The sequence below is a fragment of the Heterocephalus glaber genome, unplaced genomic scaffold (genome assembly GCF_053883595.1).
Source record: "Heterocephalus glaber isolate CG9 unplaced genomic scaffold, H.glaber_assembly_v1.0 deba00000738, whole genome shotgun sequence".
NCBI lineage: Eukaryota > Metazoa > Chordata > Mammalia > Rodentia > Bathyergidae > Heterocephalus > Heterocephalus glaber.
The window spans coordinates 2,678,412-2,703,799 of record NW_028258161.1 but is presented as its reverse complement, the minus strand read 5'-3'; the positions used below and the strand labels follow the sequence as shown (position 1 = coordinate 2,703,799).

The window sequence follows — 25,388 nt, the reverse complement described above, 5'->3', positions numbered from 1 at the left end:
CTTTTGAATCAAATCTAGCTGTCTTCTGCATTTCATCTCAGGCCAAGTCAAGCGTGTGGTTTTACTATTTTGTATCTACTCACTCTCTGAGGAAAAAGGGTTGGATCACTGTAGCACTCTGCAAAGAAAGAGTACTTTGCAATCATTTTTATTATTGTTTATTAGTGGTCACAGCGTGGTGAATGCCTTTTAATTAGATCATACTGTATTTTGATGTATTCAGTAATCGTTTTCCGGTCGCATCTTTAAGAGGTGCTGAGAATTTCAACGATCTCCAACATTTTTTGCATCCAAAAATTATACTTTAATTATATAAGTAGAGCAGTCATGCCACACACAAATTTCAGAGTCACTCACTGCAAATACCAGGAGACTAGAAAGAAGTTACTGCACGTTTCTAAATTAAGAATAAGCAAATGCTGACGGGGCAGGGAGATATTGGTGGTGATGGGATACTAGGATGGGAGTAAGTAGGCCTAGGGTCTATTCCTGGCTTGATTGTTAGTCGACTATATGCCTTTGGGTAAGCACTTAACCTCACTGAGCTTCCCATTCTGGAAACATAGGGTGAGTATAGCCTAGACCTGTGATCCTTTTCTAGCTATAAAATCTGATTCTGGAATTCTGTGTGACTAGAAGAAGTCACTGCCTGAGGCTGATCTTATAATCACTGCCCAAAAAGCTGGGAGTATTTGTTAACAATTAATTGCAGATGGTTCACTACTAGTCATTTTAGGGAGAGAATTCGCTGTCAAAATTATTCTCCTCTCAGACTGTAATTTAAAGTGAACTAAAATACAAACGACACAAAAAGAAAAAGTAAACACGTGAAGTGCTTAAATACAAACTTTATAAATATGCATAAAAGGAGGCCATATCCACATTTGTGATGGATAGTCATAAACTATATTTATTGAATGCATGGTTGTCATGGGAATATAGAATAAAATTGAGGATGTGTGTGCCCTTGGGAAATTTCCAATTTATTTGGGATTTTAAATAGCCATAGAAATGACACTTAAAGCATAGCTATAGAAACATCTTTGCACTTAAAAGGGCTGGAGAAAGGCATCTGGGCTCCTCAAAGACACAGGAGAGAAACATTTTGGAGGGTTAGGAGCTGAGAGAACAGGGGGTGGATGCAGTACATCCCTGACGACAGATCCAGAGCATCTGAGGGAAGCGTGGAAATAAGATGAAGCTGAGATGTGTGTTAAGCAGAAGGGAGAGGAAGGAACCTCAAGGGACCAGGAAGAAAGGCATCCCTTATCACTTTAAACCAAAGGTTCCCTTCTATAGTTCATTGGAAAAGTCTCAGGAGGACCTGTATTCGTAGAAACATAGGCTGCAGGCATCATGAGGAATGAGAAGGTGTAGTTATCCCCCCTTTTCATGAGTTCCAAGGCATTAACAATCTGTCTGTTAAATGACTGAGTAGCATATCTAAGATCTAAAAACAAGTTTGTCTAAAATCCAGAACTTCTGCACCTTCTAATGCATTTTGGAGCCTTAGACTAATAATCAGAACTTGGATAAGTATTAAGAGAGAAAAGAAGTCTTTTTGGCTGAAATCTGTATGCATAGGAAGTCACTGTAATGACTTCCTGTAAAATACCCTAGCTCAGTGATTCTCAAATCAAAGAGTACAGGTGAAGTGGTGCTTTTGTTCTCTTAGATGGCAAGATGGTATCATAGGGTGTTCTGGTGTCTAGCTGATGTTCCTTGGCATTGAACTTTGACTGCAGGCATGCTAAATGTTCTATTATACATAGACTATTGCTGAATGAATGGATTAGTGAATGAATGTTTCCTTTATGTTTTTATTGAGAGCCTACCTCCATCTGGAGCAGGTAGAGGGGAATATAATGAGCAGTGAATCTGAAATCTAGCCAGAAGCCCAGCCTACCAAACAATAGCGATCTGCTGCTGAAAACACTGAGGATCCTCCCATACTGGGCTGCTGGGATGCTGAGCTTAGAGCCCAGTCCCTGCCTGAAGGGTCTGTAGCCCAGTAATGGAAGTACACATAAGGGAGTCCTTGTCCCTGTGTGGGTAGTGCTCCGGTGAAGATGTGTACAGTGGCCCCAGGGAACTCAGAGGGGCAAGAAGCATCTTCTCACTGAGGCACTCTCACAAGGCTCTTCCAGAACTTATTTCCATCTTGTAGACTATGTGTGGTAAGGACTTGAACAGAGCAGTTGAAATGCCCATCGAAATAGCAACGGCAAGTAAATTCTGCCTATAGGGGCCTCACCTACCAAGACAAAGAGTGTTAGAACCTTGGGAAAATATCACCAGGACATGGTTGTTATAAAATGTGGAAAGATAGTTCTCCAAATTAAGAGGAGGACATTGTCTTGGAGGGGACCCCATGAGGGGTCCCACATGACCGGATAGAATCTGATGTCAGAAATGCAGAGAAAAAGCCAGCTATGTGGTGGTGCCTGCCTGTAATCCCAGAACATGGGGAGGCCAAGGCAAAACAATCTATGTTGGAACCTAGCCTGGGCAATTTAATGACTTAGCAAGATCCTGTCTCAAAATAAAAAGTAAAAAGAGGCTAGAGATGTAGCTTAGTGCAAAAGCTGTGGAGAAGGAAAGAAAGAGAGAAAGAGGAAGTGGGGAGGGAAGGGGAGGGGAGGAGAGGAGAGGGCCAGGTGTGACACCTACCTGCTACTCTGGATGCTAAGGCAGACAGAATACAAGTTCGAGGCCAACCTTAGCAACTTAGTGAGATGCTGTCTCAAAATAAAGTTTAAGAAAGGGCTAGGGATCCAGCTCAGTATTCCCTGGTTTCAATCCCTGGTAACACACACCCATACAAACACACACGAGGGAGGGAGGGAGGGAGGGAGAGAGAGAGAGGGAGAGAGCGAGTGCCAGGGAGAGAGGGAGAGAGGGAGAGAAAGTCCTTTGACTTTAGCAACTCTTATAATGCAGAAGCAGTTAACTGCCAGGCATGGTGGTACAGGCCTATAATCTCAGCCTTCTGGGAGGCTGAGGCAGGAGGAGTACAAGTTCAAGCACAGACTGGACAACTTAAATCTTGTCTCAAAAAACAAAAAGTTTTGGAATGTAGCTCAATGCAAAGGTCCTGGGTTTAATTCCCAGTGCTACAAAGAAAAAGAACTGCATTGTGCTTACACTACTGGACAAGCTCTATGGGTGTAGGCTGGACAGAACCTCTCAGGTGTTTCAAGGGACTGTGCCCCGTTCCTGTTTCTATCTACACTGGGTGCACTTCACATTTCTTCATTGAATGAATGAACTGAGACATTCCAGAAGTGAGCTAGTTCCAGGAATATGTATAAACAGTTCTGCTGGGGCTAACTCTAAGGTGGCAGTGGCAGAGAACAGCTGAAATAGACAGCACTATCTATAGGTTAGAGATGTCAGTTGTTATATTCATGGTACCAGTTTCTACCCTGAGCATTCGGCCCAAAGGATCTAGATATATTGGCTCTAGATCCTGTGACCCGGTGCAATGCTGGCACTGTGTTTGTGCATGCACGAGCTATTGGTGTGCCTGATTCATTTGGTTTATTCATGTGGAAATTTCTTAAAAGTAATAGATTCTGCAAGGCTTGGAGAAAAGTGAATGGTTACATGAAAACTATTTTCTACAAGTTTGAGCTTTGGTTTGCAAAGAGTAAATGTGGCCTTCCATCGCAGGGTCTGCTTTCCATCCTTTTCCTCAGATGTTAAAGTGACTTGTAATTGCCACTCTTAAACTAAATCCTGGAAGAATAACAGTGATTCATAAGTGTTGGTAAAGCGCCGCTGAAATCTGGAATGTATTTACCGCTATTGTTTAGACGTCCTAAAATGAGAATTTCATTGGATGTGATAGAATGTATGAAAAGATAGCACATTTCTAACTGGCAGTAGCATTTCTTAGGAATTGTTAGGAAAGAAAGTGGAGGCAAAATGATTTTTAGAAATATAGGATTCCAGCATAGTTCCAATTTTTAAAATGCCTTTAGCTCCAGCAGAATATAAGTAAAAGCCAGAGAGCTTTGCAGTCTCTTCTGTTGATATAATGATGTTGCCTGCTATACCAAAACTCCTACTAAGTTCTGAATTCAGAAGGCATTTAATTTCACCCACTTTACTGTCATTCTCACCACCTTGGGGCTATCATTACACAGATGCATTATGGGAAGCCTTCACCAACAGCTATTGACTGTTGCTTCAAGGGAATGAGGAGCTTGACATAGGTCTTCCTGCTAGAGTGACAAGCCTTGTAAATTTCCTATCTATATGTTGTATACACTTCCCCAAGTGCCAGTTTCATACTAATCTCTTCAATTATAGAAGTAAGAAAGTCTAGAGTAAAATATGAAAACCCCTTCATTGTTTTTCCATGATTCCCATCCCAACACCTCAGGAATAAGAAAGGCTAATAATCTGGTGTGTACTAATATGGCTTTGAAATTTTAATGTGAACATATGTGCCTAGAGCTTATATTCACCATCATTCTGTGTGTGGAAGCATTAGGACATCGTTAAGGTAACCTATACGCCTGTGGGGGAATCCAGCATTTGTGTTTTCCCACCCATAATTACATCTCTGTGTATACACCCATCAGAGTTTGAAAACTCACAGCCCATAAACATAGTTTGTTTGACTTATCCACTATTTTAAATACATATGAACTAGTTGTCCAATATTTGAAAATCAGTCTTTCACATAAAATATGAGGTCTGATGAATCTTGAATAATAGGATGATGCACAATCCTGAAGACAATCCCCCAGGAAATAGTTGGTTGAAGGTTAGTAGTACCAGCCCTGTAATGACACTGACATTTTCCACACCCCAACTGTTCCCTGTTGGCTTAAAACTGGCCAGGTGTACTCATTTGCACCACCTGCCTGTCCCTATAGACATTTGTAACTCTAATCATTATCAAATTGGATAACTAAAAAATACTTAGATAAGGTGACCATATAATAAATTGTCTAAACTAGGATACTTTGAAAGTAAAAAGGGGTGCTAGTAATAATTACACCAGGACCATAGGCATAAACCAAACCAAGATATATGATCTCCCTATTTATATACCACTACATTCAACCTCTTCTTTCTTCTAATGAGAGAACTGAGACTTAGAAAAAGGAAGTAATTTGTGTGTACTAGTCAATAAGTAAATTATTGCCCTAAGTTGCCACACATTCCCAAATCTTTGATCAGCTGTGTATTACCTTGCTGAGTTTCCAAGAGATATTTTTACAGAGGGGGCTCTGGGTGAGATGAACGCATGTTCCTAATCACGTGCTCAGACTTTGATGCCAAACCCTCCTCTAGTTTCCTACTGTAGGGGACTTTGAGAGCCTTGAGGGCACTTCTTAGCCTCTGTGAAGGCTCAGACCCAAAGCCAGCCTGAGTAGCCTCCCAGTCTTTACGATGCCTTTCTCCAGTGCCTTACTAGGCTTGCATTTGCCCTCCGAAGGGACCTTATGAGCAGTAGAGTTGGCCTGAGTCACCAACCCTTTGTCTTGGAATACACTTTTAGCTTTCCGGATGTGGGCCATGCAGGAGATGTGGCCAGGACTAATGTTACCATTTAGCCTCCCATAGATGAGGAGAACCAGGAAAAGGTAAAGTGCGCAAAGATCTCCTTTACCCCATTCTAATTTCTCACCCCAGCTGCAGCATCCTCCCTAGTGCCCTGGAGGTGTCCTTGTTCCTTTGACCTTCATCAAAGCTGCTTCTCTGTGGGGTGCCTTGTAGAGGAAAGACCAGTGACCAACTCTAATTCTTATAAGCCGTACAGGGGTAACTTTTTCTCTGTTGTACCTCCACAAACTTCAACAGGAAGTAGTGGTTTCTAAATGAGCTAAATACAAATATGTATACATATATATGTGGATTTTGCTTTTATATGGAAATAAGACTATGAATGGCTGTATGAAAATGTAAATTGTGGATTTTTGTTGTATTTTCCCCAATCTGGACAATTAGTACTTATAAATGTATCTCTTCTTGTATCTGGTTAAATGAAAAGCATTGCTTTTGTTTACTTTCTAGCACTTTCAAGGTTACCGATGTTTTAAACATCTCTGGGCGTTCTGTGGCCCAAATAATTAATTAGACTCGTGTCATTAATGATATAAGCAACCAATTCATAGGCCCTGGAGCAGTGCTGTCCAATAGCTACGTGTGCTTACTGAGCCCTTGAAATGATAAAATGTTGTTGATATTGATGTAAGTTAAAATAGTATTAAATTTGTTTTATGTTTCCTTTCACTTTCTTAATGTAATTACTAGTTAAAATTACCCATATTGCTGGCACTGTACTTCCATTGAAAGGAGAGAAGTTTGTCAGGGGTTTCCTAGTGGAACTTCCTAGTTTATTAGTAAGGCTTCAGCGTGGAAGAGATAGCATAACAGGTCTTTATGTTTACCTCGATTAGAGAATATGGTGAGAGGATCAGAACATTTTTCTGTAAGTCAGGCCAGTTTTAAAAAAGATTGATCTCCTCTCTCACACCCTCCAGTGCCTTGTTTCCTTCACTGCTCTTTGCCTCCCAGAACCTCTGAGGGGCACCTGTTCTGACACCAGCTTTAAGCTTCTAAGCCACATCACGCAGAAGGCACTTGGGTACGTACAGTGCCAGCTGTGGGTGCCATATGGAAAAACCATACCATATACATATGTAGAGAGTATTTCTGAAGCCAGAAGGAGTGTAGAGGAGTGTGTAACTGATCTAGCTTTATCTTTGCCTTGCCATTGAAAGTTTTAATCATTGAAATATCTTTAGGCCATAAATAGAATCATGTAGCAAGATAATTCTGAGTTAAAACCAAATATGTACTTTTGTTTTTATATGGACATAGGTCTGTGTATGGATGTATGAAAATGTAGACAGAACGTTTGGATACAGATGGGTTTGACTTGCAGTGAAGTGTATGGAGAAAGATGTATAAATGAATGGAGGTGGTGTATGTCAATCTGCTGAAGCAGAGTTTTTCATATGGAAACAGAGATTTCCTCTTCCTGTAAATAGCTGGAGCGAAGGTTCTGTGTCTGCTTCCACCTAGTTTAGGTGCAGACTCCACTTAGATGGCGGCCAAAGATTGAGCAAAAAAGTCATTGTCTTGGACTGAGCTCAGCCTTGGTGATGTGCCTCTCATTCCCCATTGAGCATGGCCCAATAGCCCCATGTAGGAGGTACCAATGGGAGCCATGTTTCAGGCTGCATTTTCCCTTGGAGTAACCTCTTTCCTTCTTCTTTTCCTTCCACTTATTCTAGGCAGGACAGGGCTGCTTGCTGATCTCTTGCCCAGTTTTGCTGTGGAGATTATGCCAGGTATTCAGTCATTTAACTCTTTATTTGCTTAATTTGCTATCATTCCATCTGTCTTGCTTTTGCATTAGTGACTAATTTCTTGTTTAATTTATTTGCACATTTGTCTATATATATATTTGTCATTTTTTACAGAAGGAACTAAGCCCATTGGAAAAGCTTTTAAATTGTATTTCTTCTGTTCCTAGGCCGTGAAATGATAATTAAACTTGGGCTGATATGGAGACCTAGTCCTTCAGTGCCAAGCATCTTGACAATCTCCATGCTCAGCTCAGCATTTCAGCTGTATCCAGAGAGCTTCTAAGATTCTTTAAGTCATTATTTTCATGTTTGCCCATTGGTTATTACACAGTCATGTTATTCTGAATTGCCTTTTATAACATTATTAAAAATCTTTTTCAAACCTTAAGAAAGATATGTACTCCTCCACCCTTGGAAAATACACATTGAGGATGTGGTGGCACATCCCTCTAATCACAGAACTGTGGGAGGCTACGGCAGGAGGATCCCAAGTTTGAGCCCAGTCTGGGCAACTTAGTGAGACCCTGAGTCCCTTAGGGGCCCATGGATAGTATGTTAAGCACACCTGCCCCAAATACACATCTCTATCTTTTGATGTAGCTGCAGGTGAATGCATTAGCCTAAGCAAGCCAAGTCAGGCTGGTTCAGCAATGTATTTCATAATGGAAGGAGGCTTAGAGAGAAGCAAGGATGAACAGTGGTGAAGACATGGCTAAACTCAAGGATTCAGAAAAGATGCAATTCAGTCTTATTTCAAAGAATTTCCATCCAGATTTTAAGAGCTTCCTAATGGCAGAAGAGAGATACAAAGTATTCCTGGCCATTGGTTTTGACTTGATTTAATTTTTTAAAAATCATCCAGAGTCTTCACAGTTGAACATTACTAATCATTCTTGCATGAATTTTTCTTGCCCTTTCCCATTAGCTGGTCAACCCAAACCCAGACATTTTTATTGCTGTTGCTCTCAAGGACACAAATAGATACCTCTTTGTAATCCCCCTTATCAAAAGTTCACTTAATTTGTAAGTATTTGCTCACAAACCAAAGCCTCGCAAAGGCCCAGTGTTCCATTGTGATGTTTCAAACTAGAAGTTACATCTCCTGGTTTCATGAACAAGTTACTGTATTTTTCATATCTGGTCCTATCCACCTGAATTTCCTTCCCTTGACTCCAAGAATCCTTTAGCAGATAATATTCTTTTGCTTCTCAAATATAACCTGCTAGCCTTTTCCCCTTAAGTGCCTGACATAAGTTGTAATCATCACTCCTTACAGCTCACCAGATCTTGGAGCTTTGCACTCTGGGAGGCTAAGGCAGGAGATCACAAGTTCAAGCTTAGTCTGGGCAGCTTAGCAACTTAACAAGACCCTGTTTCAAAAGAAAGAAAGAAAGAAAGGAAGGAAGGAAGGAAGGAAGGAAGGAAGGAAGGAAGGAAGGAAGGGAAAGGAGCGTAGGTCAGTGCAAAAGCCCTGGGTTAAATCCCAGTACAAAACAAACAAAACAAGACAAAACAAAAAAGCCCTCCAAGCTCCTATCTGTCTCAAGCTACATTGTGTTACGTTATTGCTAAGGCCTGGACCAAAGCCTTCTGCTATCTGTTGTCCTCAGCAAGAATGATCTCCAGTCCATCCAAGCCAGGTACAAAGCCTGCTCAGTCCTTACTGAAGAGAGGCTGACCTGCTTAATTTGAATGTATCTGATGGATAAGTGAGGAGGGACATTCAGGGGACATAAGTTGTTTGCTTTCTCTCTGGGGAAATTATGTTCTAACCAAAGGTCAAATGATTTAACATTATCACAAAACCTTTTGTGATAACAAAAATGTCATATTTTAAAGCTCCCAAATGAATGTCCATTTAATTGAAAGAAGACTTAATAACCAGAAAAAAAAATTTTTAAGTGTACTTGAAGCTCATTTTAAAGGGTTTTTTTTTGACAGATGGCTTTAACCAAAGTGAATCGCTTTAGTCTTTTGGCTTTTAAAGGAAAGCAGAGTTCACTGCATTCAGTCTGCCTGAGTCCCCAGCCAAGCCACAGTATATGACATTGAGGCAATTCACCCAAGGGCCACAGTCATTTTTATCTAAGCCAAATAAGACTTGTTGCCTTTCTCTTAATCTTTTGGATGGGCAAATGAAATCCAATTCATGTTCAGCCTCTGGCAGAGCTGAGAAAACAGCAGAAGTTAAACAAACAGACTCAGCAACATATATGCCATTTGTGTAACCATTCGTCACAGGTGTGAGCCACCTTGGCCCACGGCTGGGCTGGCTGTGTAGCATGGTCAGCTTGCATGTGTTCAAACCACACCCATTCTCTGGGGATGGGGATAGCGTCTTCTCTTTGTGAGACTATGTCTCCAGTTTTCTAAAGCTGTGCATAGCTGTCCAGGTATAACCAAGAGGTTTTGGATCTCAGTCCTAGTGCTGAGAACAGGAAAGCTTTGATTAGTAAGGAAAGCAGATAAATAAGTATGGGGCTAGACCACCAATGATGGTCTGCATCTAGACATAGAGGCCCCTTTTTCAGGATTTACACTTAATAGGCAAGATTAACCTGACTATAAAGGGTAGGTATTCTCAGAGACTACCACTTCATAGCCCAGCAGGCAGAGTCTCTCCCACCAATCCCCAGGAGTCTTTCTGCTCTTGTCCCATCCTGTTCAGGTTATTATCCATTTGGTATAACCATTTGGTAAACCTTTCCCCAGTAAGGAACCCCCCGCCCCCATTGCTTTGTGCTGGTCATTTTGTGTGCCCAGTGTGAGACCTAGGTAACCTTATTCCTTCTTCTCTACTTCTCCAAAGTGCCCAGGTACTTCTCGTGCTCAGAGCTCCTCTTGTGTTTGGGGCCTCTGTTCCCTGGGAAAACATGTTTTCTTCCCCAGGCCATCCCTCACCTCCTTTCATAGGGAGACAGTCATCAGACTGTGCCCTGTCCCGAAGGTGGACCACCTCGAATATGCATTTCTCTGTCCGTCCTTCCAGAGTGGGTGTTTGTCGGCCTGGTGCTCCTGGGAGTCTTCCTCTTCTTCGTCCTTGTGGGGATCTGCTGGTGCCAGTGTTGCCCTCACAGCTGCTGCTGCTACGTCCGTTGCCCATGCTGCCCAGACTCCTGTTGCTGCCCGCAGGCCTGTGAGTAAAGAAAGATCCAGTGGGGAGATATGGAGTGATCAGCAAAAATGTCACCTCTCCACCTGACAGCCGTGTACCCTGAGTTCCTCCTTCACCTCCTTTTCTTCCACCCCAAAAGTTGGTCATTCCAGACCCTCCCCTCTGCTCTAGCCCTTGGCTTCTGGGATGACCATCTTGTTTTCTTTCTCACCTACATGCACATCTCCATGCTTTTTATCCACACCATCACTCCATGCATTCGGAATTCTCATGGACTTTACTGCTGAAAGGAAGGGCAGGCCCAGGATGGTGAGGTCGCGGGATAAAGATGTTTCTTCTTGTTGGGGCATCCAAACTAGGAAACCTCCCCTGGTTATTCTCCCCTCGTGCAGAGAATGTCTTCTGTTATAAACAGAGTGTGTGAACGGTGGCCTTTGAGTACCTTCCAGCAGACACTGGTAGCTTTATTTATTCCTGTGATGAAATGGGCCACAGCAGGAACTCATCCTCATTTGATGATTCACAGTTTCACCTTACTCACCAAGCCCAGATGGGCATTAAATGTGGCCCTCTTCCCATAAGTTCAGTCTTGGAAGAGAGAGGCACGCTGTGTACTCTTTAGCAATAAAGCAGTGTCAGGAGGAGTTTTGAAATCATAGATCAGGGGCCATGTGCAAGCCTGTTGCTTGCTGCGCTTCCCCAGAAGGGCTCTGGATCCTCCCGGAAGCAGCCCTGGGCAGCCCTTGAGCTGGGCTGCACCAGAGAGGTGGAGGCCACCCACATACAGTGTGAGAAGCGTGGGCTGCTGCTGTCACTGGGGATGCTGCAGTGACAGCTCCCAGAACCACATAATTAGCCAGCCACCAGGTGCAAATACTGCAAGTCCTTACATCACTGCCTTTTGGATGGAGCTGGAGGAGCTCAATGCAGAATCCATGCAGTCCTAGGAGAGCACGCATATGCCCAGTAGCTCCCCTGAGTGCATCCTCAGGGGTTTTTTGGTCCAGGGATGTGGAGGGGGGGACAACATAATCTCTCTTGCTCTTCATCTCCCTCCACAGTGTATGAAGCAGGGAAGGCAGCCAAGGCCGGGTACCCTCCCTCTGTCTCCGGTGTCCCTGGCCCTTACTCCATCCCCTCTGTCCCTTTGGGAGGAGCCCCCTCATCTGGCATGCTGATGGACAAGCCACATCCACCTCCCTTGGCACCAAGTGACTCCACTGGAGGAAGCCACAGTGGTAAATGTAGTTCCAGACCCTGCCCCGTGCTTGTCTTGGGCCCCTGCACAGGTTCCTTGGTGAGGAGCACAGCCAGCATAGTGATATGTCTTTGGGAAATGATGATCTCCATTCCAGAAGTGGGACCCTGCCCGCTGTGTACTTGTATCTTTGGAGTGCATATTAGGGTTTGCAAGGGCCGAGGGACACTGCTGTTCCCTGCTTCCTTTCCAGGTTCCTCAGTAACTAAAACTATAGGAAAAATGCAAGCTACTCCTTGAATGTTGGTCATTGGTTAGATGTCTCACCTCTCCCTAGTGTTCAGGACTACTAGGTACTGTGTGGTACAGCAGGATGGGTTGGATACAGGTTCTCTAACAAGCAGTATGGTCTAGTCAGGGATAGAGAATAGATCTTTAAGACAATTAGAAGCTGAAGAGTATGGTATGGAGTTCAAAGATGATGAAGTGATTACAAGGAGGCAGAGAAATTTGGGCTGGGCCTAAAGGAATGAGTAAGACTTAGGAAAACAGGGGGAAATGTTGAGCATCTCCAATAAAGGAAGGCCGGTGTGGTGAAATACCAAGCCTGGAAAACCACAGTGTGAGCCTTCAATAGTAACCAACTTGTCAGAATGCCTGAAAGAAGATAGAAGGATGTAGTGGAGCCAGATGAAAGATGGCTGTGTAACCCCACGGAAGAGGTGGACCTTTGTGGGGTGAGCAGATGAAAGCCCCTCCGGGCAGATTCCCAGGTGGAGAGAGGGCAGGATAACAGCCGAGTGGTGAGTGGAGAGAGGGAGGCTGAGAGCAGGACCTGAGACCTAATGGATGTGGCTTAGTTGCGTTGTGTGACCGGCTGGTTTATGATGAGAGAGTGGGGGGAGCACTTGGGTAAATCTAAGAGATAGTTTGAAAGAAGCAAGGACATGTGAGAGAAGGAAAGAAAGGGAAGATACGAAATGACTCCAAGCTGTCTAGCGGTACGGATCATAGACAGCAGTGAAGTATTGCTAAGGAGAGCTGAGCCGGGTGAAGATTAGGAACAGAGGTGGAGGGGCAGTGCATGGTAGAGAGGTAGAGGGGCATTTGAGCAGGATCACAGCGTAGTAGTAAGATGAAGACTGTGTGTGTCGTAGATTTAGAAGGTGATGTTTAAATCCCTAGATGGGGATGGCCCACTAGGGCTGGTAAAACGGCTTGGCAGGATCTGGACTTCAGTGAGAGGGGGCAGGTCCATCTCACTTAAGGCTCCAACAATTCCTGACTGCAGAGGGTGTGGTTATCCTCAGTGAGTAATTGGTCTTTATGTTTTTCTCCCCCTGGAACTATTAGTAGAATTCTGACGTCTGAGACTAGGAATGAGTCACAAGCTGAGAAGTAAAAGTTAATGATCAAGGGCTGGGGATTTAGCTCAGTGGTTTTGCCGCTTGCTGTGAAAGCACAAGGACCCAAGTTTGATCCCCAGCACCAAAAAACAAAAATAATAATAAGTTAATGATCAAGGACAGGCAGGGAATTAGAAAGAAAAAGTCAGTATAGCCCATTTTCCAAAGGATAGAATGGGCCAAAGAGATATTAATGAAACTTATCTCACGGTCTTTATTTGCTGCTTTCCCTACTCTTTTTCTTCCTTCCTACCAAAATCCTTTTATCTTTTATTAAGTGAATTATCATAATAAAATGATTCTTATTTGAAGGATAGCAAATACTTTCTGTTTCCTGTTTTCAACCTTTTCTCTCAGTTCCTATTTGTTGCAGTTTAATCATTTTGGCCCCATCCTGCCACATTAGCCAACTGCAATTGGAAATGGCTTTGAAAAGAGGAAAATGTATTATTTTGCATAGGAAGAAATTGCAAAGTAAAATAGTTCTAGTGTTGGCTAAATGAACAGGTTGGTGGCATCGTTGCAGGACCTAACTCTTTTTACCCTTGTGCTGTCACCCTGAGTACATCCTCTGTCCTCCTTGGATGGCTCCCTTGTGATCCCTTGATGACTACAGGAATTCCAGGTATTAAATGTTTTCAGAGATGGAGAAAGCATGCTACATCCTTGTGCTACTTTCCCCATCATGGAGGAAGAGTTTTCCAGGAGTTCCTCCCCCATCCACTAGACTTCTTGCAGTTTTATTGACAAGAATTGTGTCCCATGCCCATTCCTAAATCAGGTGGGTCTGAACTAATCAAGACTCACCTCTTAAATATGGACAACTATTTGCCTTAGAAGTGAACAAAGTCAGGGTACTGTTAGCCAAGAAACAGGAAAAATGGCAACCAGAGTCTACCACAGCTGGTCTGGCCCATATCATGATTATCTGTCTGTGGAGTCAGGACAGAGTTCCTCATGGTCTCCACAGGCACATTTCTGTACTCATGGTCCCCTGGGCAACATTATTGATGGCGTTTGGCTAATTCTTCTATAAAAAGGTGGCTTAGGCCGCTGCAGACTATTCTGTAAAGAACATTAAAAATATTAAGAAGGGCCAGGGATTTAGCTCAGTGGTTTCACCGCCTGCTGCGCAAGCGCAAGGACCTGAGTTCGATCCCCAGTACCAAAAAAAAAATATTAAGGAATCCTGATGTTTAAAGATGTAAATTTAACCTTTTTATATTTATATGCTACTTTAATTTTAGAGTAATCATCTAGCAACAGTGATTTTTCAGATTACAGTGGGACACAATACTCTTGAACACTCTGTGTAGTTTGGAAAGGCATCTTCGATGAGCTATGTATAGTACAGCCAGTTGTTTACCAAACGGGAGAGGAGGAAGAGGTCCCTGATTCTTTCTTCCATTCTTCACAGCAGTTACTTGAGACCTTGTTTGTTACAATGAAAGAAGTCACTCTCCTCCTGTCTGGCTTTGGATCCATCACCTTCAACTTTGTCAAGGTTCTCTGTTTATTCAGTGTCCATACTGTACCCCCTTCCTACCCCATATCTTCAACTTTCCCTTCTTATCACCATCCAAAACATGCTCAAATCTTACTCACTAAAATACAACAATGAAAAATAACATAAAATACCACAAAAATCTGCAAAAAATTCTGAAGTCTTCTGATGTTGCTTCCCTGACCCTTTTCCCCATGTACAGCCAAACTCCTTGAAAGAGTTTTGAAAGAGATTTAATGTCTCTATTTCCTCTGCTCTCACCAACTCAACTAACTTCCATCTTGCTGTTGCTGTTAGAACTCCAGATACCAGCTCGTGCCAAGGATGCCTGATTGCTAGATCTAATGGACGCCTTTTACCTCCTGGGACTTCTCAGAAGCATTTGCCATCCCTGCCCCAGTCATCTTTCCTTGCCTTGTTTATACTGTAGTCTTTCTACCTGTCTCTTTATATGCTGGCTGTTCCTTTTCTGTGTCCTTCAGATATTCGTGTTCTGTTTGTTATGTAGTCTCCTCCCTGGGAAATTCTATCTACTCCCATAGTTTCTGTCCTCTTCTACAAAGCATGATGAAAATATATGGTATATGTTTAAATTTTTAAAAATTATTCCATTAAAAGACACATTGCCATTAACCCCACTCAAAATACTCACTTCTTTTACACGCTTATCCCATTGTTTTTGCCATTCTTGAAAGTAGTTCTGGAAGTCTCTCTTCTTGAGTGTCTTTAGTTGCTCTGAACTAGCTGCCTTGATGTCTTGAATCAATTAAAAACATTTATCTTTCTTGGTCATTTTGACTTTGGGGACAAACCAGAAGTCACATGGTGCTAGATCTGATAAATAAGATGGCTGAGGACACACTGTAATGCTTTTATGAGTTTGCCTTTCCATTGGATGGCACTCAGAACAGCATTCACATTTTTTTTTTTTCGGTGCCAGGGATCAAACTCAGGGCCTTGTGCTTTCGAGGCAGGCAGCAGAACCACTGAGCTAAATCCCTGGCCCTGCATTCACATTTTTGATCAAACTTCTTAGAGGTGAATTCCAAAACTGCTTCAGAAAGTGGCACAAACAATGGGATAAATGTGTTAGAAATGAGGAGAAATATTTTGTGGGGAATTAATGGTAATGTGTCTTTTACTCTTATTTATTTATTTATTTATTTATACATACCGGGAAGTGAACTCGGGGCCTTGCACTTGCAAGGCAGGTGCCGGAACCACTGAGCTAAATCCCCGGCTCTATTATTTATTTTTGAGACAGATTCTTGCTATGTAGTTTAGTCTGGGCTTCAACTCACTACGTAGCACAGGCTGACCTCAAACTCACACCAATCCTCCTGCTTTATCCTCCTGAGTGCTGGAATTACAGGCGTGCACTACCACACCTGGCTTTGTAACACATTTAAATTTAAACATTCATGTTATTTTTTCAATAATCCTTGTACTTACATGATGGTGACTCCCAGTTATTATCTCCAGCCTCTCTTCTGCCCCTCAGTCTATATCCAGGTGCCTCTGGACATCTCCACTGGGTGTCTTACAAGCATTTAAACCTCAGCCTCTTGGAAATGGAATTAATCTGCTGCTTCTCCACTTCGAACCAGATTCTACATATCTTACATCCGTGGATGGCATCATTGTTGGCCTCGTGGCCCAACCAGAAGCAAGGACTTCATTCTTATCCCTTGCTTACTTCTCCTTCCCTTATCCAACTGGCCACCAGTCCTTCAGAATGTACCTCAGAATAACCTGGGATTGATTTCCCTTCTTCTACCTCTTCTACAGTCCTAGTCTGTGCTGCCATCGTCTCCTGCTTTGCTTAGTGCAGTTGTTTCCTAGTTGCTCTCTCCATCTCTATTTGTGCCTTGCTCTAATCCATTTCACTTCCATCTACCTGGCTTCCACTCATCTTTCAAAAGAATTGTGTAGACGAGTAGGGTTTTGAAATATCATTTTCAAAATTAATGATATATGTGTGTGTATATATAGCTCCCTACTGTATATGTACAAAGACTATGCAAATTTTAAGAATCACTTCTCCCACAATTGAGCTGCTGTCACCCTGGGGGTGGAATCTGGCGCTGTTCCCTTATCCATAAACAGCCTTGCTTAGCTCGTTAAGAGAGGACAGGAAGAACAAGGCTCTATCCATGGAAGTCTACCTCAGAGATTTCTTTTGCAAGTTGGATTTGGCTGAAAAGGGGAAATTAGCTGAGAAATACTTGTATCTTAAGTGGGTCAAAAGTATCAGCTCAGATCCTCTAACAATAAGAGTTCTAAAAATTAGAGTTTGGTGTCATAGGGAATAGGGCCCTTTCGTCTCTCTCCAGGAAAGTCAAACTGGGCAAGGTTAAGAAGAGGAGGAGCTGGATTATGAAGAGCCGCAGCAAGCAAAGAACTTGGACCAGACCAAGCTTGAAAACAGAAATAAATCATCCATTGACCCCAAACTGAAACATTACTAGGAAAAAAGTCATTCTCCAAATATGCTGGACTCTAGCCACTCGCCTAGAACATTTCTTATTAAAATATCACCACACATCAGAGAACTCTCTGATATTCAAAGTACAGAAAAACATCAATCTGATGCCATCCTATATGTTTTTAAGTCACGAAGCATTTAATGAATCCCTACAAAATTTCCCTGCCCTCCAGGAATTTACAGTCTAGCAGGGTGATTGCTGGGGGCTTGTGAATGGAAATCAAATGAATAAAAAATCCAAGGCAGTATATGATATTCTGTGGTGCAGGGTCAGAAAGGAGAATCTTGCCTTTGGAGAGAGGGGATCAAGGAAGGTTTTTCTGGTGATTCATATGCTCTGAAGCACATATGTGACACAAACCCAGATTCTGCCAGGATGAGAGAATAATTTAGCGTGTCGTGCACATTCTCAGCTTACCATTAAGGGGGAAAAAAGACTACACTTTTTAAAGGGAGAATTACCTGGATTTTTAATTACTGAAACCAAATGGATAATGCCTCTAAAGTCTAATGATCAATACTTTGCCTCTGTCTTTTTTTGACAAATTTGACTTAATTTAAATTCCCGAAGTCATGGGCTACCGTGACTGAGAAGTCAAAGCTGAAAGTATTTAGTATAGTACAGGGGAGTCTCCTTACAAGGCATTATTGAAATCTAAAACTATTATCCTCATTTGAGGCTGTGGCTACTGTAACTTTTCAGTAACTATGCACACAATCAAATGTGTATCATAATGAGCAGTGTAATTTTTTATAATGACATGGAAAACAATCTAAGCTCCAGTCCAAGCGGCAGTTAACTGAGAATGCTCCAGCTGTTGCTCAGTGCAGCTGTCCTCTCTCCGCCAGGGACAGCTGGTGTATAGTCCCATATTGCAGCAACCCTTCCTCCCATGATCTTTATCTCAGGGTCTCTGGAGGCTTACCCTAAAAGTGTTTCACATATTGAGAACACCTAGATAAAGCCACTGCTGCAGGTAGAGTAGGCTGTGCCCTAATCCCACAAACATGCTAGTGTTCTTTACTTAGGAAATAATCATCAATAATAATTACCCCAAAACCTACCTTTCCTGATCAAGTCTTTCCCTTCCTAATCAAAATTCTTCAGTAAAGCACTCACATGGATGCACATGCCATACTTTGTAATCCGTGAAATACAGTTTCTCTTCCTAGTTTCTCTTTACCCATTCATTCGTGCTTTCATTCATTCATTTGGACACACATTTTGAATGTCTATAATGTGCCAGGCTCTATGCTAGGTGCCAGTAGTATGGAGGTGAAAAGTCTTCATGAAGTTTAACTCTATAGATGGACACTGTACTGAAAATACTCCTTCCAAGAAACTGTAACCCTCCTGCATTCCCCAGCTAGCAGTAATTCAACATTTATTAAGAGTCTACTGTTTGTAAAACACAGTCCTAGGCACATGGAGATCCTGAATGATAAATATTCTTTTCTTTTAATAATTTCTGAAGTTAGACCTTTATCTAAATAACTTGAAAGACACTAGACTATATTAAGGCCCATAATAAAAGTTGAAACTAAATGACTATAAATTAGGAAAAAGATCATGACAGAAAGATAGATCTTTTCCAGCTATGAAAATTGAAGTAAACCTTTTGAGGATAAGGCTGTGTTTGAGCTGCCCTGAATAATTACAGTTGACTCCAAATGCTTCACTGATTTGGTCTTATCTGTCTTCTCTTCTTTAAGAGATTATTTAAACTGTAGAAAATATTAGTTGCATTTTATAGACAGGAAAACTGAGTCTGACAGGTCATCATTTATTGAGGTCCCTCAGTAAACTGATGACAGCATGATCCCAAGATGCCCAGTTCCCCATTTTCCAGTCCTGTCTCATCCATTAGACATAACTGGTTTGGTACAGACGTAGCAGTTATGTGGGATAATTGCATTTTAATTGAACTGTCTGCACTACTGTGCAAACGCCTCTTCAGAAAAGGAAGAATGTGTAGCTTGATAAATAAAATCATTTCTGCTAATAACTGCTTCCGCCTAAGGATTACAGGTCTAACCTCTGGGAGAAGGTACCCCTAAAAAGCATGTGCTGAGATCTGTTAATTTTTTTCTAAGTAATTCCACAATTTGAGATGGATGTTGACTGCCCAGAATGTTCTCATATAGAAAACCAGTGCACCTGCAAATGTGTGTGTGGGCGATTTCTCTGTCTTCAGCGCCTGGGCTTGATTAGTGTGCTGTGGAATTTTATATTTTAATCTTCCACGTAAATAGCCAAGGAGGGCTTTGCCCACTGTCAGGGTAACTGGGCCGCATGCAGTCATGTGTTTTCCTTATAATATTGGCCTCACTGGTAACAGGGAGTGTTGGGCCTGGATTCCTTACTCCATCCCATGGCACAGTCCTGCTGGCTAAGGTCAGGACCCTGCTGCGGACCATGCAACCCATGATACACCTAAGAGCATTTTCTACTCTGGGCTTTGCTTACTTGTCTTCTTTGTCTACTTTTTTTTTTTTAAACTGTGTCTCCTCCTAGACTATTGAGAATCAAGGTGTCCTGAGGCAAGGAAGCATCAGTCAATCAGACTACATGTTTCCAGCCCTGGCACTGTGAAATTATTTCCAGACAAAATATGAAAATCCCTCTGATCCGAAGTTTTCTCAACCATGAAATGCAACTGATAACAGTACTTCTTTCCTCAAGTGGTTGCGAGGGACAAGTGCATATGCAAACATTTAGCACGGGACCTAGCACATTTTCAGCACTTAATAAATGTTGTCTAATTACCGTTATAGTTCCAGCCCCATTCCATCATTCCTTTCTTTCATTGTTTTCCTTTCTATACCTGGACTGTAGGCCTGCTGATGTCTGGTCACCCTTGGGGTTGGCACTGGGCTAGACTTATACATAAGTGATGGGGATTTAAGAGATGCCTTAATTTCTTTTTTATTATTATTAAGCCCTGAAAGTAACACCTGCTTGTAACCACATAGCAGCAGGTTGAATTAATCATGTTTAAAATATATTCCCTTCTTTAAAAGGAAAATGCTAAAGAAATGAAATGGAACCATGATTAGAAATCCATGTGTTTTGGATCTTGTTTTGTACTACTGTGTATGAAGTCTAGAATCTAATATTAGTTCTTAGGTACCACCCAAATTAAGAAATTTTTGTACCATCTCCCAGGCAACTAGAGGCTTCCAAGCCACCTTTCTCAAGGTCCCTGATGTTTAGGTGTCTGTTTTAAAGGGACTTGTGATCCCTCCAAGTGAAGTTGTGAACCTCTGACTGTGGGGTGACATGTGTCCTCCATCTAAGAAGTGGTCTTTTTCTTTTTTTAGTGTGAATGTACCCCTCCCATGGAGCTCAAAAGCTTTGAGAAGATGAGCATTCAGTGGAGTGGTAGGAGGTCAGAAGACAGGAAGCAGAGGGTATCAAGTAACTATACTGTAATGAAATTTTGTTGTTGACCTTCAGGGCCTCCATTCCAGTGGCATTCCTAATAGAGGGGATCTCGGGTATGGTCCCATATATACAAGACAGGTGATTTCTGGGTGATTTCAAAAGGAGTTTTTATAATTAGGAACCATGTTTCCCACTTGGTAAGATCAACATAGGCCTCCTTTTTCTGATGTTTTCTTTATTTTCTTCTTCTTTTTAGCTCACCTTCTTGTGCTTTCTCAACAGTTCGCAAAGGCTACCGGATCCAAGCTGACAAAGAGAGAGACTCCATGAAGGTCCTGTACTATGTCGAGAAGGAGCTGGCTCAGTTTGATCCGGCCAGAAGGATGAGAGGCAGATGTGAGCATCTGTTGGTTGTATGTGATTTGTGCATCATGGAGGAGCTTGTAGTTAAGGCGGTCAGGGCGAGCATCAAACTTGGGCAGCCTTGAACTCACAGGGTCAGAGCTAAAAGAGATACTGGCAGCACCATGGTAGAAAGTAGCAAAGGGGAGCAAAAGAGTTTCTGTTGTGAAGAGTAGATGCTCTGTGGTTTCTGGTCTCCCCATGGGGCAGTCAGCACTGATTGTGGTAGCCATGTAATCCTGGGGTTAGAAATGTTTTATTAAAACAGTTTTCCCCTACTACCCTTTTAAGGTATATTGAAAATAATGACCTAAGGTGTGAAGCTTCAGTATAAGTTTTTTCCAACACAAAGGGCCCTAGCGTTGAACCGTCATGCTGGCAGTGTGCCTCATGGAGGCTCAGTGAAAGTGAAAAAACAGGTCTGGCAGATGAATCTGGGTAAAGAGGCTGACAATTCATTCCTCTAAGATGCCCAACCACAGAGACAAAGAGGAGAGCAGAGGCTGCTCCTCTTGTCAAGAGCTTTGTAATTACCAAGCCTGTAGGTAGCAGGCCCCAATCCCTAACTCACCCGCAGTCCTCTAGAACTCTGCAGCTGATGCAGCTGATTCTTTGGGGTGGATTCCAAATTACTGTCTATCACAGAAGGCAGAACAGGGCAGGTCTGACATGGATGGGCTAATTATCAGTGGGTGCTGGCAGGCATAGTAGTGAGGTCACTGTGTGCTTTCTTCGAACCCTCCTCTTCTTGGAACCAAGGAGAGACTTGATGGAATTGTTGGGAAAACAGTCCCAGACTACAGGAGCTTTATTCAGATTAAGGACAACATATTCTACCCAGTTTGCAATTCTAAATTCATCCTGTCTGTGTTGCATCCATTGCTGCATCCTCCCACCACAGGGGCTATAAAAAGACCATCTCCAGATTGGAATGTCAGGAATGCAGATGTCACTGCACTTGACAAGCTAGTTGTAACAGTGTTGTCATGGATCCCTGTAAGGGGCTGCCAAAGACAGAGTCCGGGATCAAGGAGAAACCTGGGTAGTGGGGTGTGTGTGTGTGTGTGTGTGTGTGTGTGTGTGTGTGTGTGTTAAAAACTAGGATCAAAATGAAAGAATGGTTTAGGTTATGTCTCCTGTCTGACTGTCTTGACTAAAATGGTCTCCAGGGCCAGCTGGTCATAAGACAGTGGGTTTTAGAGTTGAAGGGAACCTTAGAGAGGGCTAAGTCAACCTTTGCAGTGTACATACTGAAGAAACAGAAGGTCAGAGGGGTGCAGAGACAGAATCAGAAGTAGAACCCAGCTCTTCTGATTCCCAGTCTCATGATCTTAATGCAAGAAACCTCTGAGCAAACTGGATGGCTCTATGACATTGGTTCTACTGAAACCATGGCCTTTTTGATGGCCTTCTTGCTTACGTAGGGCTTCAGAATGCTGGAAATGGAAGGAACTTCTGAGGTTAAATGCTTCTCCTTCATTGTACAGAGAAGGACAGTGAGGCAGAGAGGGCGAGTAGCCAGGGCCAGTACTCAATGCCAGTACCAGGACTGGAACCCAGGTCGCCTGGCACCTGCAGGTTAGAATTACAATAGAGGCATGCTAATGAAGTAGGAATATAGTTCACTCTGTTTCCAGATGTTGATTCTATTCCTGAAGACCCTAAACCCTAGCGTACATCATGGAATGGGACCATCTTGAAAAATCTCTTTGTAAAATGGATCTTGGGGCTTCAGGTTAGGGCAGGGAAGTCATCGATTCTGTAAGAATTGGGAGTTTGAGGTCTAGACTCATGAATTTGCTAGCCAATATGGTCCTCATTTGCCTTGTCTTTATACGTGGAGGGTGGCTCATGCGATTTTTTAGTCTGGTAATTCCTAAAGCAGGGGTCAGCAAATGAAATCTCTCAGGCCAAGGAGGTTCAAATTTCTGTTTTCGTAAATAAAGTTTTATTGGCACACAGCCATGCCAATTCAGTTATGTATTATCTGTGACTGTTCATGCTAGATGGGCAGAATTGAATAGTTTTAACAGTATGGTTCACAGAGCCTAAAATACAGAAAATGTTTGCTTACAGTTATACTATTGGATGTTTGTGAAGTGAGGGATGTTGACGTTCATGTTTACCTTGGCAGAAATTTTAGTGAAACATACATCCCAGGCAGTTTATTGCTAAACATATATCCCAAGCAGTTATGAAACTTTGATAGCCTTTCCTATCTGCAGAAATCAAAAAGGGTAAGCACAGTATCCCTGAAGTTTAAGGAAAGATCTGAGCCAATATTATTTTTCAATATCCCACTTGGCCCATTTTAAAGTTCTTTTCTATATGGTTCCTAAGGAAATTATAATTCATGAGAATCACCACAGAGGGAATGTTCTAAGTTTTTACTAACCAGTAGGATCTGAGTTATTTTCCTTTAAAATAGGCACAAATTAGTTCATTCTCCTTGAGAGGAAGAAAAGTTTTAAAAATTAAATTATAATTCAGATACCAGCTAATGGCATGCTGAAATTAAGTGGCACTCATGGTAAAAGCTGGGTCCCTAGGAGGCTGTGTATGGGGAAGAAAAGAGAGACTCCCCCTCTTCAATGTGCAAAAATTCCCCGTTCCTCCCAAGACTACTGGGGACAGGGCTAAGGTGAAGCAGAGGGAAACCTGAGACACATTTATGCTTCCCACATCTTATCTTGGCTTACCTCTCCCTCAACAGTCTTAACCTTAGGAAGTGTTGTTTTTAATAATATTTTTGAAGTCTTAATGAAAAGATTTTAGAAAACAAATGGTTTGGTTACACTGCAAATAGATTCACTAGATTTATTTTTTAAGTAAAGTGAAATTGAGTATATTTCAAAGTTCTATAAATAGTTTCTCTTTCTTTGCCTTCTAGACCGTGATTCTGTTTCTTGTTCAAACTGCTTTGCAAAAAGCTACTTAGGTAAACAAGAAAGCTGTGACTAGATAACCCCTTCCCTTGAACATAAATGGAGACCAGGCCAGAAGGACAGGCTGCCCCTTTTCTTCCCACATTTCCAGACTACTGGCCTGACCACCCATGGCCATACACACTTGAAATAATCTTTAGGGAAAGGAAGAGGTCTACCCAGGCCTTGAAAGCAGATCTGGTACCACTTGGGTAGGATATCCAGGTTCCTGGATAAGCATGGTCTGAAAAGGGTGTGTGAAGACACGAAGTGTACACTTCTCCTTGACCTCATGGACTTCTCTTTTTTTTTTTTTTTTTTTGGTACTGGGGATCGAACTTGGGTCCTTGTGCTTGCGTAGCAGGTGGCAAAACCACTGAGCTAAATCCCCGGGCCCCTCATGGACTTCTTGCTATGCAGGGAGGGGCAGACTGGGGTTCCTTTAAAATATGTGGCAGTACTAGCTCTGAAGGCCTCATTACTTGGCAGTAGGAAAGATGCTGTGATCTGTGGCTTCTCTTTTTTTGGTCCCTTTTGGCCCAGCATGCCTAGGATCATCATGGCTCATCAACAGAATTATACAGGACCAAGAAAAACATTTGAACAAGGATGACGATGTACTAAGAGGCCAGCTGCAGAGAGCCCGAGTTCTGGGAAGCCTGCCTTAGGTGGAACAAAAACAATTGTTCTCTTATTCCAAGAACAGAGCACGTAGGAAGCCTCCCTTTCCATAAACAGTAGGCTTCGAACTGGAGCCAGTCCCTGCTGAGCTGAGACTACAAATTCCACTAGCGCAGGTCCACAGCCCACTCAGGGCAGACAGACCTGGGGGCCTTGCATGGAGTCTCTGGAGCCTCAGGCCTCTGGCCCTTAACAGAGTCATCCTCTCTGTCTTCTGTGTAGAAAGCTCTGTCATGCCTGGTTTTGTCTCTACAGATAACAACCCCATCTCGGAACTCAGCTCCCTGCATGAGGAGGACAGCAATTTCTGCCAGTCGTACCATCAGATGCGAAGCAAGCCATTCCCTGTGTCTGGGGACTTGGAGAGCAATCCTGACTACTGGTCAGGTGTTATGGGAGGCAGCAGCGGGACGAGCCGCGGTCCCTCAGCCGTGGAATATAACAAAGAGGACCGGGAAAGCTTCCGGCACAGGTGAAGGGTATGAGGGGGCCGGAGTAGAAGGCAAGTTAAAGGGGAGCCTATTGTTATGTGCAAGCATCTGTCTCCCATCTAGTGCTGCCCACCACATCTCTTAGTATAGGCAATGGAGTAGCCCCTTCTTGTGTCCATTAAGCAAGGGAATCCTTGTGGCACCCTGTGTAGGAGAAATCCTTTAAGGCCTTTTGAAAATGCGTGCCATAGGCCCCTCAAGGGACATTCATGTGTCTCTGTCCTCCTCAGATACTTTATCCTGTAACCTCTAATAATTCCCAACCATCATGTACTTCATTTTTGATCATTTGTCATGTTAGAGGCAAGATACCAACACTGATACTGTTGCATTTAATTTTCATAACTCAAAGGCAGCTACACTGATGTCCCTGTTTTAAGTTGGGAAATACAAACTTTCAGATGCTCAGAAACTTTACAGGGGTGGCAGAGATTTTGCCAGTTTTTGTGACCACTTCCCCTTGAAT

At 42.7% G+C, this 25,388-nt stretch overlaps 1 protein-coding gene across 7 annotated transcripts in view; it reads left to right on the top strand.

Annotated features, from left to right (window-relative positions):
* The window catches only part of Ildr2 (immunoglobulin like domain containing receptor 2), a 60,459-nt gene that overhangs the window by 26,780 nt on the left and 8,291 nt on the right, over positions 1–25,388 (top strand). For 3 of the 7 annotated variants that reach the window (XM_087206829.1, XM_087206827.1, XM_021244734.2), the window contains 5 exons: positions 7,257–7,313; positions 10,321–10,467; positions 11,508–11,684; positions 20,707–20,820; positions 24,687–24,903. In XM_087206829.1, the coding sequence (XP_087062955.1) occupies positions 7,257–7,313; positions 10,321–10,467; positions 11,508–11,684; positions 20,707–20,820; positions 24,687–24,903 (712 nt within the window). The remainder of the gene's footprint in view (positions 1–7,256; positions 7,314–10,320; positions 10,468–11,507; positions 11,685–20,706; positions 20,821–24,686; positions 24,904–25,388) is intronic. The other 4 variants (XM_087206831.1, XM_087206830.1, XM_087206828.1 and 1 more) reach the window with 4 other exon arrangements.